General features: G+C 39.8%; 1 protein-coding gene across 2 annotated transcripts; it reads right to left on the bottom strand.

The window, feature by feature from the left end:
• Window positions 1–3,628: 3,628 nt before the first annotated feature.
• On the bottom strand, window positions 3,629–18,280 carry SLC38A2 (solute carrier family 38 member 2). Of its 2 annotated transcripts, XM_002823134.4 has the most exons (16): window positions 17,930–18,280; window positions 16,598–16,799; window positions 16,201–16,282; window positions 15,937–16,052; window positions 12,679–12,752; window positions 12,485–12,577; window positions 12,273–12,354; window positions 10,532–10,614; window positions 10,079–10,137; window positions 9,826–9,993; window positions 9,375–9,454; window positions 9,177–9,277; window positions 8,463–8,587; window positions 7,936–8,080; window positions 7,726–7,823; window positions 3,629–6,645 (listed from the first exon to the last, which is right to left on the bottom strand). In XM_002823134.4, the coding sequence occupies exons 2-16, from the start codon at window positions 16,711–16,713 to the stop codon at window positions 6,547–6,549; spliced, it is 1,521 nt and encodes a 506-aa protein (XP_002823180.1). In that variant the 5' UTR covers window positions 16,714–16,799; window positions 17,930–18,280; the 3' UTR covers window positions 3,629–6,546. The 2 variants fall into 2 exon arrangements, with proteins under 2 accessions (XP_002823180.1, XP_063568200.1); XM_063712130.1 differs by lacking the exons at window positions 15,937–16,052; window positions 16,598–16,799; window positions 17,930–18,280.
• Window positions 18,281–18,970: the final 690 nt, after the last annotated feature.

The following is an 18,970-nucleotide window of genomic DNA, read 5'->3' on the forward strand; positions in this document are numbered from 1 at the left end:
AGAAAAAACAGAGACTACACACATTTCATTTGCTGATTCTCCAGGACTCCCATGACTCAGTAGCAGGTAATACTCACTGCTAAGATTTATTACAGGAAAGGATACAGAGTAACAGGAAAAATATGTGCAACAGTGGAGTCTAGAGAGGTCCAGCACAGGCTTTAATACCTTTCTTGTCCAAGATCACACAGGTGTGCTCTTTTTCTAGCAGTGAACTATGAGGAAATGTGTGGATTTTCTCTGCTCAGGGAAGCCCAAATAAGTCTCAGGGATCCATGCTTTTGGAAGGGTAAGGGGGTGGGGTGCTAGTTAACATAGGCATATCCAGCTGTGCAACCATCCTTGGCCACCCAAAATCAGGACCCAACAGTGAAACCAGGTGCACATGATTAACCTTCGTGTTTGTGCAAAGCAAACTGACAAACCAGTTCAGCATGGTCCATTGCTCCAGGTGAATATAACAAAATCATCAGTCACTAACATAAAGAACCTTCTGAGGGCCACATTCCCAGGAGTTAGTCAAGGGTCACTCATGGTTCCCTTGACGACATAGGAGGGAGCCACCAGACTTGCTGTGTTAACTCTTTCCTCACAATATGTACAGGAGAACCAAATCTGGCTAGAATTTGAAAAAAGGATTTCACTGCCACAAAATCACTTATGTGGTAGAGGTTAAAGATGGCTTTGCCATCTGGAGGCCGATCACAGGTGAACTAAGAAAGCCTTCCTGTTGTGGGCCTCTGGTTGAAGGTAAGTGAGTGATATCTTTTAAGTCAAAGTGTCTAATTTCATGTCACATGCAGTATTTATCTTGCAAGCATTTAGTAAATTCTTGCTTAAAAGTTTGAGCCTCACCTCCACTATACTATAAGAAACTATAAGGAATCAAGGGTACCTTTATTCCAACAATTACACTGAGTACCTGTGTACCATTTGCTAGATACTGTTCTGAGTGTTGGGGATAATTTTTTTGTTTGTTTGTTTGTTTTTGAGACGGAGTCTTGTTCTGTCACCCAGGCTGGAGTGCAGTGGTACGATCTCAGCTCACTGCAAGCTCCACCTCCTAGGTTCATGCCATTCTCCTGCCTCAGCCTCCCGAGTAGCTGGGACTACAGGTGCCTGCCACCACGCCCGGCTAACTTTTTGTATTTTTAGTAGAGAGGGGGTTTCACTGTGTTAACCAGGATGGTCTCAATCTCCTGACCTCTTGATCTGCCCACCTCGGCCTCCCAAAGTGCTGGGATTAGAGGCATGAGCCACCACGCCCAGCTGTGTTGGGGATAAATTGATGAAAAGATAGACAGATGTCTGTTCCTATGAAGCTTATAGCTTTTGTGGTGGGGAAGTCAGAAAACATGTGATTTGAGGAAGCTATCAACCATTGAGTTGGGGCAAAGGCATAAAAGAAGGTTGGTGTCCTGCATGGAAGCCTAGAGAAAAGAAATCCAAAGAAAATAAATGTATCAATATCTCTGGACTGTTTCATTAAACATTTTGGGGGTTGCCTTCTTAGCTAGGGTTACCAACCATTCCCAGTTTGCCTGGGACTGCAGGACTTTCAGTGTTAAAACTGGACAGTTGGTCCTAGTTTTCTAGCCTATTTCTAGTGCATGACCATTGTACCTCTCCTCTGAAAACTATTCTGTCCACCATATGGGTAGGTCCTGGCAGCTGTTTGTACTGTGTTACCCTGCCCATCTAACTACATTTGAGATTAGCGTGGAATCTTGACCCATTACTGGCCGATTTGTTTGTATTGAGAAATTGAACTGAAAACAAGAAGCTCAGAATCTAGTTGCACAGCTCTATAGTGAAATTTCACACACTTCTGTCATTGAGGTCTCTAAAACAAAGACAATTTTTGATTTTTGGAAGCTGTTTATCTTTTAATTCTCTGAGGCATCCCAGTCTCTTAAGGAGTTCTCTCCATCGGACATTCTTTCTTAAACTAATTTCAATGGATTTTTTTGTTATCAGAAATTTGACTAAGCCAAATGTCCAGGTGTATTTCTAAATTTCTAAGTCAAGACAAACAGCTCTGGCTCTTTATTTAGAAATGTTCCTAGAATATTCCTTAAACTTAATGGAAATCTCTCTGGAATAGCTAGCTCCCTGGTTAGAGTACCGTATTTTTATATTCAGTGGACCTGTCAACCCAATTTCTTTCCTTTCTCACTCCCTTCCTTCCTTCGCTTTTTTTTTTTTTTTTTTTTTTTTTACAGGGTCTTACTCTGTCACCCAGGCTAGAGTGCAGTGGCATGGTCACGGCTCACTGCAGCCTTGACCTCCCTGGGCTTCCAAGTGGCAGGGACTACAGGTGCATACCACCTGGCTGACTTTTGTATTTTTTTTGTGGAGATGGGGTTTCACCATGTTGCCCAGGCTGGTCTTTAACTCCTGGGCTTCAGCAATCCACCCTCCTTGGCTTCCTAAATTGCTGGGATTAGAGGCATGAGCCACCACACCTGGCTTAACCCAGTATATTTCTAATTGTAGATAAATAAATTTGCATTCTGGTTCACTTTGGTAATTTTTTTGTATTTTATTTGAGACAAAGGGTTTCACTATGCTGTCCAGATTAGTCTCAAGCTCCTGGGCTCAAGTAATGCTATTGCCTAAGCCTCTGGAGTAGCTAGGACTACAGGTATGCCACCACGACCAGCTGGTATCTTTTCTAAAAAATAGCACATTTGAAAGTGTATGGATTTTGTTAGAACTCGTCTGACACATAACCCTACCCTCTGTCCAATGAGCATGTTAGTTGCATACGGTAGGTGTTCAGTTAGAGCTTGCCTATGAATACTTGAAAATTCCACAAGTCATTCTTCAATTTTTGTTGCAAATTCTGCTGCCTTTCCTAATCCTTCTCATTTGACCATCATTAGTAACTGCATATTAAGTTTCTTGGAGATGCTTCCTGACTTTGGAACTACCATCGGGCATACTTGGCTATCCCAAGGTGTGGTCTTTTCTGTTTCAGCTCTGGTTATTTCATTTCACAAGCCTCAAGCTTTTCAGACTTATCAGTAGGCCATACCTAAACTAGCTTGTGTATTTTAGTAACCTTCCCACTTCCACTGTTGCTCAAGTAAAACCATGCTGTTACATGCATCAGCTTGTCCATTAATTCCTCTTTTCCATGTGACTTTTTCACCAAACTGAACATATCCCAACTTCTTTCCAGGCCACTTCATTGCTCCTGGAGTTCGTGCATCATTATCACCCAAGTGGCCCTCTTAAGTAAAAAACCAGATCCTGGGCTACCCTACAGCTGGACCTTTGCAATCAAGACAAACTAGGCACGTTTCAGAAAGCTGTGGTTTTAAAAGGCTCTCCAGTTGATTCTGATACATTATTGGCCTATTTATTTCCATCAGCAGGGCTGAGCCTGGGCCCTTAAGATGCATTTTAGCATCTTCCCCCAACTCTCTAAGACTTTCCATTCCTTCTCACTTTGGAAACTTAGAATCTCTGGGAACCTAAACTTTTTTTTCCTGACCATTCTTTTCTTCTTCACAAACATATGGACACCTACTAGGTGCTAGGTACTGCAGTTACAATGCAATTTGCATTAGACACTGCCTATCCCATTACCTGAAAAAAAAAACCAAACAAAAAACACTGCTACTCAGGATTAAGCATGTATTTATTTTAGTTCAGTTAAAACAAACATACATTGTTTCATTGAAACGGTGTAGCACTCTTTGCCAACAAGCCATACTAGAATTGTTGGCCTCTAACAGTACAGTGGGGATATTTACACTATATACACAAAGTTAATACACCCAGGTTCTCAAAGGTCTTCCATTACACTAGATTACATTTTATTTCATTACACTAGATCACATTTTGATTACTGCATTTTGAAAATTTATTCCTTAAATTTTAAATAAGAGATCTGAATTTGCACCAAGATTTCATGAAAAAATTTGATGTTGTTTATTGCAAATACAATTTAAACAAGTTTTTTTTAGTGTTTGTATACAACTTGTCAATTTTTCAATATTCAATTTTCTGTACAGGTACTTTTGGGACAATTCTTATAGTTACATAATGTGAACTCATCAAAATGCAGTTAAGAAACTTACAGGAATATATACACTTGAACCCAAGACCCAAACCTGACATTATATACAACCTATTTACAAATACATATGGACAGACAATATATGTACATAGATTATCATAAATATTGAAAAATAGGTTAGCTTTAATGGATTAATGTTGTTCTATAAATAACATTACAGTTATAACTGAAACATCCATGGAAGACAGTAATGCAAAATGAGGTGACAAGACAGTGGTTTTAATACTGAAGACTGCTCATTAATGGGAATTCATTGTTTAGGAACCTCAAGGCAGACAAGATAGCTCCAAGAGAATCATGCATTGGAATTTTCCCTAGGCAGTTGATTTTGAACCTCAAATAGCCAGAGGATTGGAGGAGCTTCCTCACATTAATTTGCTGTAGAGAATAAAGAATTTTTTTTCCATTCCTTCCTGGTTGCCACAGTGTCTTCTCCCATACAAAAAAAAAAAAAAAGTCTGTAGAAACAACTCTTGGTATTCCCTGGCAGGTCTTAGATACAAAGTCAGCAACTCTTTCCAGGAGCTCATGCAAATTTGCCAATTCTTGGTCTCAACTAGAGGTGAGGTTCTGCATTCGAATGGAGTGCCTAAAGCCCAATTAAATGAAAGCAGTGCTGTAGAATCTGTCTTCCCACTGCCTTTCTATTTCTAGATGGTCCCCAATTATTTTATCTTCATAGAAACAGACAAAAATGGACCAACAGTTTCACCCAATGTAGCACTACAAAACGTCTTCCAGTTCCATAAGGGTCTTTAATTACACATGTATCTTGTTCGTAAATTTAGTCACATATAATACAAGAATGCGTAACAAAAACCATGTCTGCCACATTTCTGGCCCTTGCCCCAAACAACATTTTTAGGTCAAGGGCAAACCTTACAGCCAGATGACCAATTGACAATTCCATTATTTGCTTCCCTCAACCACTTAATGGAATTATGTATATTATATTTTAGATATTATGCCTGATGAGCAAAGTACCACATTATTTAATAATACATTCACCATACACTGTGACGTACGATAAATGTGCTCTTAAAGCCAAGTTTCAAAGTAATTATTTTCACTTCTAACCGGGATTGAAATGGAAGGGTTGACATGCAGTTGGACCAAAATGATTACTAACACTCAGTTTGCACTGTTTTCCCTAGCTAACCATTTGTTGGATGTAAACAATTCTACGTTGTACAAGAATGAGATGACAGTCCAGTGCAAATGAGTTTTTATAAAGCTTACTGCATGAGAAACCCAGTGGCCTACGCAAAAAGAACTTATATCATACCAAACATAGGTGTAACCTGTGGATTAGACCTCTACTGTAGACAAAACATGAACACAACTAAGCCATACATTGTCAAGTAATTCACACTTCCAGTAGGTGAGCATTTTGAAAAAGTGTACTCTCTGGACACAATAATTTTGGCCTACTGCCATCAAATGCCCATTTTCCACTGCTGGAAGCAATGTCAAAAAAGGGCTGGCCCAAAAAAAGACCCAGAGCTGTCAATACAACACTGGAGACAGATGCAACTGAATAAACCCTGTTTTACCCAATTGCACTATTTGGTACCTCAAAATTAGTTATTTTATTTCCCACAGAAATATCTGCATTATCTTCCATTCTAATAAGTTGAAGACACAAATATTTCAGTCTGAATGAACCAAATTGTTTGGGAACAGAGAAGAAAAGTGATGAACAGAGTTCATCTGATTTAGTATAGCAATAATCAATCAATCATCTTTTAAGTAATGGTGACATTTAAATGGAAAAAACTATGCTCCTAATTCATGGTACAATTTTTCATTACATCATTTTCTCTAAAAATTATTTTGGGTAAAAAAGTATTTGGCTTATTATGCCTACAAAAAGGCAAATTATTTCATTATACTAATATTCATTTTTAAATACCAATGACATTATTTTACGGAATTTATTGATAACTGCTTCTGAATAAAGTTCAAAAAAAGCAATTTCTTAAAAGTAAAAGAGTGCTTCTGAGGTCTTTAAGTATTTTTGGTACAAAAAAATAATAGTGTTTTGTCAATGGTTATTCAATACTTTGCTGTAAATTAAAAAGAATTGTTTCTCACATCAAATGGTTCCATTAGGCACATTCAAGTAAAATCATAAAATATCCAAGTTAAACAATGACACAGCCAAGCATGTGGCTTGATAAAAGTTAAGAGTTCGTCCATTCTCTGGAATGGAATAAAATTGTCACTTCCCTTAACCCGAGACTCGTGGTTTTGTTGTTCATATCCATTTCTAACATACAGATAAGTTTCTTAAAAAAAAAAAAAAAAAAAAGTTCACTTATTCTGCACTCAGAAGAACCAGCGAGGAATCTGCACTTCAAAAGGAAGTGAAACTGAAAACATTAGGTGAAATTTCATAGTAGTTGAGTTTACTCAACACTGGCATCAGATGGACTGAGTTTGAGTTTGAGTGGTGCCACTTAATGGCCACCTCCAGGTGCATTGTGTACCCAATCCAAGACAATCAAGGCCATGCTTCCGGTCATCACCAGTACGCCACTTAACAGGAAGAACAAAGCCTGCAAAGAGCACAGAGAAAATTGATCAGCAAGTAATAAAACATATATGCTAAACATTTCTTTTTCTACTTTTTGAAATGTGCTTTAATTACTAAAGTCTATCTACTATATCATAATCTATAGAATGAATATTTAACTTCTAAATATAAACTCCTAAGTGCTCAGTATGTTATCTGCAGGACAAAATAACTACCTTTGACGCCTTCTGAACTTTTTCACTTTTTCATTCCTTGGTCTCAAGTGAAAAGGGAATTTTCTTGCTAAACAAACTGCTTCATATAGAACTGGACTGGATTTTTTTGCAATTTTTTAGAGCAAAAGTAAAGTCACAAAATCAAACCCAAATCATCCTAAAATGCAGCAAAAGTCAAAGCCAGAGGTCTTTCCAGGAAATACTAAGTTAATTCCTAAATCCTACCCTTCAATACTGCCACTGTGTAATTTAAAGTAAAACAAGATGACAGTTGTTGGTTTATAAACAATTCTAGTACTTTAATCAGAGCAGAATGGAGGTGGAAAATAATGACTAAAAAGCAGTCTTTTTCCTAAGTATCACCACCAGGATTCTGGTACTAGGAACCACATCATTTGTGGTTAGCACATCATTCTCTGTCACCAACTGGTACTACACTTTAGAGTAGATACATAATAGTAAACACTATGAAGAGATGGCCTCCCTGAGAGCTTCGCTCTGAAGATGGTCAGTCTCATGCAACTAAAGAGCCCTTCCTTCTCTTTTATATATTCAATGCCCATTTAAGTGCCTGTCACACTGTAGGCAGTCCAGTGAAAACTGGTTGAACAAATGTTGAAAGCTGAGTATCTCACACTAGTCTTCATCCCTATTCCTATCTCCAAAGTATCTAATAACTTTATTGCAATTAACTTGTATTTATTAGATGGCAAACTATCTTTCCCCTTCCCTCTGCAATCTTCCATCTGTGAAGTATACCATTACAGAAATGTTTACTGGAAACTTAAAAGTGAAACCACAACAAATTACAGCTAGAATAAAATTAAAATCAGTTGGGGAAATTTATGATATTATTACTGTTTCTATGGTCATAATCTTTCACTCACCCCAATCTTTTGTACAGATTTCATAGGTTCTTTCTTCACCAACTTGATATAGAAGGCAGAAGGAAGAATAAAAATCAACATAGAAGCTGCAGATGCACCTGTAAAAGAACATTTATGTTTCTTGAGGATTCAATGAACCACTTGTCATTCATTCTTTAAATCTTAAAACCCCTGATGTTTGAATCAACTTGGATACTTTCTAAAACTTACCAATAAAACCAAAGATATCCCTAATAGTTGGGACGAAGATGACAAGTAAATTGGTAAATGCCAAGATAGACACTGTAATGAGACTATGACGCCACCAACTGAAATCTTTTGATGCACACAACAAGTGAGTTACAGAACTCCGGATCTGCAAAAAAAATAAATAAAATGTATTTAAAAAATAGCAGCAATATAAAATTTAAAAATCCAGCTTCAATGAATGAAAAGAATGCCCGAGTAACAAGGAATCTATCCAAAATAGTAACTATTTCTGAATAAAACCGTGCCTCTTTCTCTGCTGTTTCCTGAACATCTGAACACTTAAAGATCATTTTATATCTTATGGTGAAAAAAATGTCCCCAGGATATTTTGAAAATATACACTGTATTTTTAAAAAGCCCCTTCAAAACCACCACCAACTTAGTATTGTTCTACTGGTGTTTCCCTTCTTCCAGAAGATGAAAATCTCACAAATATTCCCATGTTTAAAAACTCCTTCCTACTGAAAGCAGAGCAAGTGATTACTTACTGGGAAAATAACTACTGGTACTGTCAGGGTCACAGCCATTAACACAGCCAGACGGACAATGAGAAGAAGAATATCAGTTCCCAAGATAGAAGAGTAGGTATGAAGCAATTCTGACTCAACATGTTCTACAGGGAAAGACCAAAAAAACTTTGAGTGGCTGTTTTCATTGGACACCAAGTAGAAAATTTAACAGTAAAATGTGCACCAGTTATTTAGCTACTCACAAAATGACTATAAACTAAGAGGCTAATAAGATTTGTTTGGAATTATGGTTAATGCAATTAAAGTAACATTGAAGGAAAATTTTTCTAAATACCACATTGAGATTTAGCTACATGACTCCCATTAAAAACAACAGGAGTTAAGCAGCTAAATCTCCTGGCTTGGCTTCCAATTTGTGTTTGTGTTATATAGTCTGAAGGTGATGGGAGAGGAGACAGGCAAGATGAACTCAAAGGCTGGTGTATCATACAAATATGCCATCAAATGATTAATGAAATTTTCAAACCTGGATTCTAGAAATTACTGATTAAATACACTACAGAAAATTCTAAGCTCTAAATTTAATTTCTCATCACAAATATGAAATATATTAAAACAGACTATTTTTAAAGTGATGGAACTATACATAGAAAACTAGCAGCTTCATTTCAATAAGCGTTTTTTTGTTTTTTTTTGTTTGTTTGTTTTTTTGGTAAAGGAGGCATTATTTACCGTAAAATGTTAGGTATCCAAAGAGGGCGGCAAGCAGATACATGAGAAACATAGCAAAAAATGAAATCTTGGACACATTCATCATTCTTCTACGGCTGCGGCTATGTAATTCAAAAGAAAATTCAAATATACATTTCAGCAGCAGTTACAGCAGTTGTCTAATATTTTCTCAAATTTATATAAAAATGAAATACTCACTCTTTCAGTTCTTCATAGATGGGAAGAACAGCAGGATGGCAGACAAATGAAAAGATCAGAATTGGCACAGCATAGACAGTCTGAAAGAAAACGTAAAAGATATAACGAACTCATGCTGTCACATTTCTGCAGCATATATTTTATGTAAACAATCTTAGAATCAAAGCCTCAGTCTCCTTTGTGTAATTAGCTTCCATTCTTCTAATCTGTTCATGAAGTATGATCAATATCCTCACTTCTGAATGTGTCAATTATTAGCACCATGATTATCTCAATTCTCAATCTATTTTCAGATGTAAACCAAAACTTTCTTCACAGTCCTCAATAATTAGCTAATCTACATGTTTTCTAAAAAGCACCTATTCTCCTCCTCCCTCTACCCTGGGAGTGAATAGCTTCCCTCTTTTCTTCCCTAAACTCTTCTTTTGAGAAAATAAGCATATTTAGTTACCTGTGAGTTGAAAATAAAATAGTGAGGTCTGCAAGCGTCATTTTCAGTCACATTATGTGACAAATCAGGTACAAGAGCTGTTGGCTGTGTTAAGGTGGTGTTTATTGTTTCGTTAATTATCAAAGCAGCTTCCACAGGACACGGAACCTGAAATTTCTTGCAAATGACCTAAAAATATATTATTTTGCATGTGTTAAACTAAGTGACATGGCAGGGCTTATAAAAAATTTTTTCTAAAAAAAATCATACCCACCACAATCAGAAAGAACACCATACACAACAAGGAAAGGCCACTGGTATATCCCAAATATCCTATAAGGGGGGGTGGCAGGAATCAGTATTAGTTTAATGAAACAGATTTAAGGCAAATATTTTTTTCCCATTGAATAACTCAATTCTGCTGGGAAGACTTTAGGCACTAAAATATGGGTACAGCACTAAATTTCTAATTCTTATGATACTAAAATATAGAATTATTTAAATATACTTGTCATAACCCAAGGTAATAAAAACTATCATTTGCATTATTTCTTACAAAGCACAACATATAGTATCAATTGCTCCTAAATTTTGCATGCTGTAAGTCCCAAAGATATACGTTTCTACTTTCTAGGGCTTTCTCATTCTTATTAATTTCTATTCAGAGAAAGCCCAACTAACTGGTGAGAGGCTCATTTCAATTCTCTTTAGAGATGAGTTTGCTCACCTAAATTTCTAAACAGCGACAAAGGAAGAATGACCACCAATGACACCAACAGAACCAAATAGTTCCCGTTCAGATACCACAATCTAAAGAAAACAGAAACAAGGTCAAAACAGTCACAAATATCCTCAGAAGAATACACACATCTTCTAAGAGGACTCATTTTATAGAAATACCATGAAAACAAACACACAGAAAAGACATGTTTGGAAAAAGTTTCCCTTGTTCAAGATAGGAATAACTTTTTAACTTTGTGTGCTAGATGAATATTTACTCAGGTTAGAAGGTGGGTATAAAACAGTGTAACTTTTGTCCCACTACTTGCTCTGGGAAGGCTGCCAGCTGATTCATAACACAAAATACTTCCCAAAGACTTGATACTAATGCAGGGAACAAAGCTTGTTTGTTAAGCCAGTAATCTTATCTTTAAGCACTTTCAGAAAAATTGTACACCAACTTTGGTACGGCTTTAGCATGTAATTTCTAATGCTGGAAACTAAAAAATTTTAAAACAAGTTTTTTTCCAGATGTGTTAGCAAATATTATTAATTTCAATAAGGAAACGTTTTCATAAAATGCACAGGCAAACTGCCTCCCCCATAAAAAATTATAAAACTCAGTCCCCCAAACCAGGTTATCAGTATGTTGTGACATCTTGACCCACCTTTAACTCCAAAGACAGCCAAAAATATCCCTTTTGAACTTTAGAAAACATTATGTATGTCCTCTAAGCCTTTTTCTTTTTAGGTAAATCATGAATTGCACTCTCTTCTAAATCACTATTTTCAAATTCTAATTGCCTCATGAATTCTGTTCACTTCAGCAGTAAGTACTCCGCAGAACACTAACACTTACGGATCAGCTTAAAAAATTAAATTTCTAAAGCCACATCTGAGATAACAGCACTTCTCTATTTTGACGTAATGAGCTGCACGTAGGGTGGGAAGTAAATTATCCTTCCCCATGTTTACTTTAGATAAATACCTGTGAGTTCACTGGGATGAGTAACTTTGCTAGAAGAAAATGGTTTCTATAGCATGCCCAAACATTTTCTGGCACATGTTGAGTATCCCTTATTCAAAATGCTTGGGACCAAAGTGTACTGGACTTTGGAGTATCTGCATATACATATTTGAAGTATCGTGGAGATGGGACTAAAGTCTAAACACAAAATACACTTATGTTTCCTATACACCTTCTTAAACCCATAGCCTAAAGGTGATTTTATACAGTATTTTAATTAATTTTGCACACCTGTCACGAGATCAGGTATGGATTTTCCACTTGTAGCGTCATGTTGGCACTCAAAAAGTTTTGGATTTCAGATTAGGGATGTCCAACCTGTATTTTGCATTGAACAGATTAAGTCTTAAGAATTCCAAACTTACAAAAATAAGATGGATTAATTTTTAATGTAATTCAAAACTTCAGTCCTCACTTAGGATATATATTAATAACAGCTATAACTTCTTTAAGTATGAACATAAAGACAGAAAGCAAGTTCTAGAAAACCTGTTTTAGAAATTAAGATATCCAAAATTGTAGGGCTAGCTACTATCTTTTGGCCTTTCCTTCTCCAAAGTTCGAATCAGTTTATGGGGATGGGGGGCCTTCTTGGTCAGTTTCAAAAGGAACATTTATGGATAACTAACTAATAATCATTTTGTATATAACTTTGATAAAAATATATCTAACCACTTTTGACTATAATTGTTTCTTATGAGTAACCTTACTTAGCACCTACCCAGTTTTATCTTCAATGTTCGTTAATGCCTGGATCACCAAAGGCAACTCATATTTCACTATGAAGAGGTAGCTTGACATAGCTGGAGGAAAACAAAATTATACCATTACAAGTGCAAAACGTGGCACGTGACACTAAAACGCATGTGTCACCACTCTGTGCTACACAACGAGCATAAAGTCTACCCAAATAATCTTTTGAAAAATTCTTACCTCCAATGTTCTGCATTGTAATTGATCCAGATGCTGCAAGCTTTCCAACTAATCCAAATGCCTTATATCCCAATTGTTCATATAATAAAGACCCTACAATTTGAAGACAGAAGCATGAAGCCAAGGATTTTAAAAGAGAAATAAAATCATGATAGGTATACATTGTTTTAGAAAAATCAAGAATGCTATCATACCTCCTTCATTGGCAGTCTTCAAAAGGAGATGAACAGAATACAGGGAAAATATTGACACAAATGTCAAGAGAATTCTGATGAGAGAAGGAAAAGGCACAGGGTTATAAATAAGCATGGCTATATTTAAAGACAACTCTTTCTGGTTGTTTAACATTATGTGTGTAACTTGTCCTATTTGTGTCAAAATGCCCTGAAGAACTGGCATTTCCTCTCCTACTAACTGGAATGTCAACACTGTCTCTTGCCTGGCAGTAAAAACTTGCATCATTTCTCAGGTGATAGTTCTACAGCATTGGTTAGGAACAAGGATGTCTACCCACTGAGCCAAACACAGCATGAGACACTGGAAAGCTCAACTTCCCAGTGGTGGAGTTTGAAACTTGTATTTTGATTCTGGCACCACAATAATGAGCTGTATGCTTGCCACCTTTCTGCATTTCAATAGTTCCCTTTATCTGTAAAATATTAGTAATATCCGCCACTAAACCCAGCCCACAAGGTTCTTGTGAAATTCAACTGAGACACGTTCAGGAAAGGTTTTAAGACCACATGGACCGTATACACAAAAACAGGAATGAGAGGCCAGGTGCAGTGGCTTATGCCTGTTAATCCCAGCACTCTAGGAGGCTGGGGCAGGATGACCGCTTGAGGCCAGGAGTTCGAGATCAGCTTGGACAACATAACATAGGGAAGCCCCATCTCTACCGAAGGAAAAACAAAAAGCCAGCTGTGGTGGTGTATACCTATAGTCTCAGCTACTCAGGCTGAGGTGGGGGGATCACTTGAGCCCAGCAGTTTGCCACTGCACTCAGCCTGGAGGACAAAATGAAATACTGTCTTTTTTTTTTTCTAAAAAAAAAAAAAAAAAAAAAAAAGGAAAAGGAAAAGAATGGTAAGGGGGAAATGACACTAACATGATACTAACATTTTAAGAGGCACTACAAGCTTTACTAACAACTGGGCACAAATCAGAGAACTAACCATTGTGATGACATACTACATTGCACCCCATGGTGAGGAATACAGGCCCAGTATTGTCACAGTTAAACAATGTCTGTGCTAGAACAAGTAGGCTATCAGCTTGACTGTCTCTAAGCCTTTCCTCCCTTGACCCTTTCACTTGGATTGAGCAACAGAAAAAAAATAAATAAATAAGGTAACATAGAGTGACTAAAGGGACCCTAATGTCACCTAATTTTCCTTTAGGGTAAGGGTTCTTCCTCATTCCAGCTTTACTTTCCTTCCACCTAGGAGAGCCCAGAGATACAGACTAATTTTTTAAAGAAATTAAATAACAAAACAGGGAAACTCATAGAAAACCGTGCAAAGGAGAAGAGTTGCATGTTTTTTGATTCCGTATGAACAAACTGCACCCAGTACCATGTAAGGTGCTGACAAAGAAACTGATGTCTATTAGTTAAACAGAGAAAGTGGCTTCACACTACCATTCTAAATGCCAGAAGTTTTACAGGGCCTAGTCTGAGGTAGCACTATCAACCTCACTTCTAACTGGAGAAAAGATGTTGGTTTAAAAACAAACCAAATTAAGTCCTTCCATGTCTTATACTGAAATGACGAGGGATGAATAGACTTTATAACCTTTGAGGTCACTTTCAACCTTCAGATTGATTCTACTTAAAAAGGTTAGCTACAGAGTTGTTGAAGTGGACCGTGGCAGCCATGTGGTTTTTGGCCCATTTTCCTCTATACCTCTAAATATAAAGTAAATACTGATGAATAAAATCACACTTTAGCAATCTTATTATTTAGCCATTAAGTAAAATGGTAAATCAATGATATAAGCACCTATTAAAGTATAATTCCAAGAGTACAAGGATTACATCAGAATTTGACCTTCACTTATGAAACAGAGGTGCCATTTAGTATCATTTAAATTCTTACTTTGACTACACTGGCTGCACTTTAAAACTGCCTCCAGTTTTTATACCAAGTGCTAACAAGGATTTCAAATATTCAACAGTGATGCCATTCAGGTTCTCCACTAAAAACTCCTGAGATTCTAGGATTCTACGTAAATCGCTGGTTCTTCACCTTAGTAAGAGTTCTCTCAAAAAGCCTCATCCTAATTGAAGCAAGCCAGAGTGAATCCTAGCGTCTAGTACTCAAAGCCAGGCTTAACCTCAGTGTGGAATTTCACAAAGCAGAGATTTGCAAAGGTCTGCTTTTCTTTTCATGAACATTCTATCATGCTGGAGAAAATAACTTGAGTAGAAGGCACCAGTCAGCTAAGTAAAACACATCTGTCACAAAGGGACAATTCCATGCTATATACGTATGGTTTCCTTATCTGTACAATGAAACTATTAAGTTACACAATCCTCCACAGAAATTGCCTTAGCCAGGGGTCCACGGGTACTTAAACTTAAGGGCTATGACACAAACATCACTGAAAGATATATGCTTAAGATTGTATGTATTTTTGTTTTGTGCTTTTTCCCTGGAAATAACATTCACATTTTTCCTTCATATTCTCCAAGAGTCAGTGACGCAAAAATGGCTAAGAACCACTGCTCTGAAGTCTTCTGTACCTCCAAGAGTCTATCCACGTATTTATGCTGGAAAGCACAGGAGTAATTAAGTCTAACTGTGCAACTGTGGGGGGAACCATTTAAAAACAAGTACTTACTACAATATTCATTTTTTGCCACAACATGTGGCAACCAAACAGGGCTGACAAAAGCAAACATTAAAAAAACATGTATGGATTGCTTTTCAGGGTCCAGAAAATTATGACTCCCTCGTCTTAAAACAAACATGTTCCAGGCTGGGTAAATACCACCACACCTTGTATGTTTAAAGAAATTTTCTTTTCCTTATTCACATAAGGGGCCACAGGTCCTTAAGAACTGTGTCGATTTATCAAAATGATTTGGAGATTAGGATTTTCAGCTTCTGATTCGCCAAAACAAAATTTATACCTACCCTGGATTTAGCCATAGTTCTTTTTCAATATCTACCATCTGTTACAATTTTGTTTTAACTATTCCCACTAACTTAGAAGACTTCTGGCTTAATTTGTCAGTTTTAAGGACTGCCCTATTTTTTTCTAGTTGGCTTTCTTGATATTGTGCAGTATGTAGTAGAATAAAGAGATTTTTGGGGTTTCTCATACTTTTAATTTTAAGCAAGTAATTTTTGAGTCAGCTACTCCAACTGTAAATTCAGTTTCTGGAGCCAAAATATGTTTTACCATAGTAACTGCCCTGCATGGCAGACTCACTACTTACACATACTTACATAAAAAGAGCAATTCCAGTATTAGCCATGGCATAAGAAAGCCCAAGGATTCCACTGCCCACAATCGCATTGCTCAGATTAAATACTGACATTCCAAAGGAAGTAGTACCTGGATGCTACATAGAGGGAAAACGATAACCAAACATATAACAATAATTAAATGGAGAAAACCAGCTTTGGGCAAGTTAGATTTGAATTCTAAAAGTAAAACTATTCTTTTACTCCATAAAGCCACTGACAGACAAATTACTATTTTTAACTTACAAATTCTGTTTCATACTTCTTCTTCCCCAAATTCGATTCAAGTAAAAAGTTCTGGTTTTCAGGATCTACATCTGCATAATGGCTGCAAAAAATATAGACACATATAATTGTAAACTGGATTGAAATGTCTATCATTACACACAAGACTGCTTTAACATAAAATACCCAACAGCATAGTTCTGATACATCTTTACTTAAATGTATAAATATTAACTAGGAGTTGACTTTCACACCAGCTATCTTGTCATTACAACAAGATAATCGGATACTCTTTCAGAGATTACGCACCTTCTCTAAATGCTATAGCAAATTAAAGCAATGGAAGCAGAGTCCTAGGCAACTCCCCGAACCCAACCCATGCAGGCCGTTTTTTCAAAAGTGTCACAACTTCTCCCACCTTTTCAGAGCAGCTTGCTTGGTGGGGTAGGAGTAGTTGAAGTCGCTGTTGGAACTGTAGCTGCTGCTGTCTTCATCCGGGGAAATACTGAACCGTCCCATTTCGGCCTTCTTCATGCTAAGCACTGGGAGGAATCGGGTGCAGCTAGTAGCGCTGGGCTCGTTTTGTCCTTGGCGGTGGGTGCACCGGTCCGCGAGTCGGCCTGCGAAAGTAGAGGCGGCGCGTCAGGACCGCAGCGCCCGCCCGCCGCGGTCACGTGACGCCGCAGGGAGGCGCAGCGCGGCTGATTCATCCCAGGCCAGGCGAGTGGAAAAGTACTAGCCGCGCGCGAGGGGCGGGGGCGCGCCGAGGGGCGGAAAAGTACAGACGGCGAAGCAGCGGAGAACAAAGATGATGCCACCGCTGTGCTACGGTCGTCGAGGCCCCCTACTCCGGCAGATTTCAGTATTTCACCCTCTCTATTGTCCCTCGTCGGAGTGGAGGGGGCGAGGGGGGTTCTGTTTTGCTTTTTCCCAGTCGCTCCAAACGTGCACAGGCACTCACGGCACACATCCAGCCCCGACCCTGGCTCGTGTGCATGCAACCTAGGCGCACGGCTTTCCGTTTCTAGCATTTGGAACAGCAATGCTGCGTAATCTGTCCTTTACTGCCCGGAGTCCCCACACGGGGAAATGCCTCTGCCGCAAACAGCCTTCCCCAGAAGAAGGCGGAAAGGGCCGACACTATTCCTCTCTCGAGGGGGGCGAACGCCCGGGCCCCGGGAGCTGGGGGTTTGTTTACACACGCGCGCCAGTGCCCTCAAGCACAGCCGTCCACAGGCAGCTGGCCCGCGAGTGCTAACGCCCGCCCAGCCCCTCCTATGTCCGGAAAGAAAACTGATGCAATATCGATCGTCGATTGTCAAATGTTCCCAACTCGTCTTCCCCAATCTTGGCCTCTCCTGTAATACATGCCCAAGCCCACCTCCGCCGCCCCCAGATTCCTGGTTCCCTGGACTTAATTTTTTTTTTTTATTAAATGCAAATCAGTCACAAGACTTGCCGCAGCAGAGCCGCGGGCCGGGCTAGCTCCCCTCCCCCTAATGGGAAGATGCGGCTCCGCACCGTGCAGGCACGCGGCCCCCGCCCAGCGCCCGCTCTCCTGCCCACGCCGCGGGCGCGACACCCGCGCGGCGGGCCAGGATGGAAGGCTGGCTAGCCCAACCGACAACGCCCGCCTCGAAAGGAAACGGATCCCGCGGCCGCCTTCCCGCGCGGCCCCTCCCGGAAGCCCCTCCCCCACTCTCGCCCGGGCCCCGCGCCCTCCCCACAGACGCCACCCCGCACGCGTTACCTCGGTGGTCTCTGTTCTCACGCAGACGTCTTCAGTGGGTTTCTCTCAGTCAAATACAAATCACAAAAAACAAACAAAAAATTTCCCCAAATCCAACAACAGGCAGGAAAAATAATTTTAATAAAAAAGGAAAAGACAAATTGCCGCCCCAATCCTCCGGCGTCCGCCGTGTCAAGGGAAAGGCGCGAGCGTGCGGTAACGCGTGGTCGGGCTGCTGCTAGCAGTACTGGAAAGGCGTTCTAAGGCGGCGGCGTTGCGCGGCTCTGGAGCAGCCCTGCGAGCGGAGGGTTATAGCGGCACCCCGGGGACGCGTCAGTGGGCGGGGCCGCGGCCACCCGGGCGCCTTCTCTTTGTGTATCAACACCACCTGGGCCCCGCCTCCGACCCGCCCAGACAGAGGCCCCGCCTCCCTGCCCCTCCCTCTGCGGCCCGCGCCCGCGGCCCAGCCCCGCCCACGGGCACCCCCAAGACTCTCCCGCAAAGCCCAAGCCCACTCTCTCCAGCTTTCTAAATAGTCTGGAAAGACCCCCAGATGCTTCCCCTGCCTATCCTTTTCAGCCCGGGTTGGTGCTCAACACATGCGATTGTCTTTGAGGAGCCATCTCCTTAAAATTTTCTCCTGTCCGAGTCACCAGCAATCCTTGCTTTCGGGGGACACATCAAGGCTTTTGGGGGACACCACCCTCCCACCAAACACTTTCTTGATTGTTATTTTTGTGATTTACAGTGAGGTTTTGTCTCACAAACTTGGGCCAAGGCAGCAACGTTGTCCTGATGGTTTGTTGTTCTTTCTTTTCCACCTAGACCTGCTTTCACTCTTCAAAACTAGCCAGAGGTCGGCGAGCAGCTCCTTTTCGGGATGTGCTTTTTGTACGGCCATGGAAAACTGGACTAGCGGAAAGGCTAGCTTTTGGCCAGCAAGCCAGACCCCTTAGAAAGAGGCCCCAGTGGGGAGCCCGGCGTTCCTAAGGCCGTTTGGGAGTCCCCAGTTTTCCATTCGCTGACACGTTGCTTCTCTTATCCCACCACCGCCGCCCCCGG

This window comes from Pongo abelii, chromosome 10, assembly GCF_028885655.2.
Source record: "Pongo abelii isolate AG06213 chromosome 10, NHGRI_mPonAbe1-v2.0_pri, whole genome shotgun sequence".
Classification (NCBI taxonomy): domain Eukaryota; kingdom Metazoa; phylum Chordata; class Mammalia; order Primates; family Hominidae; genus Pongo; species Pongo abelii.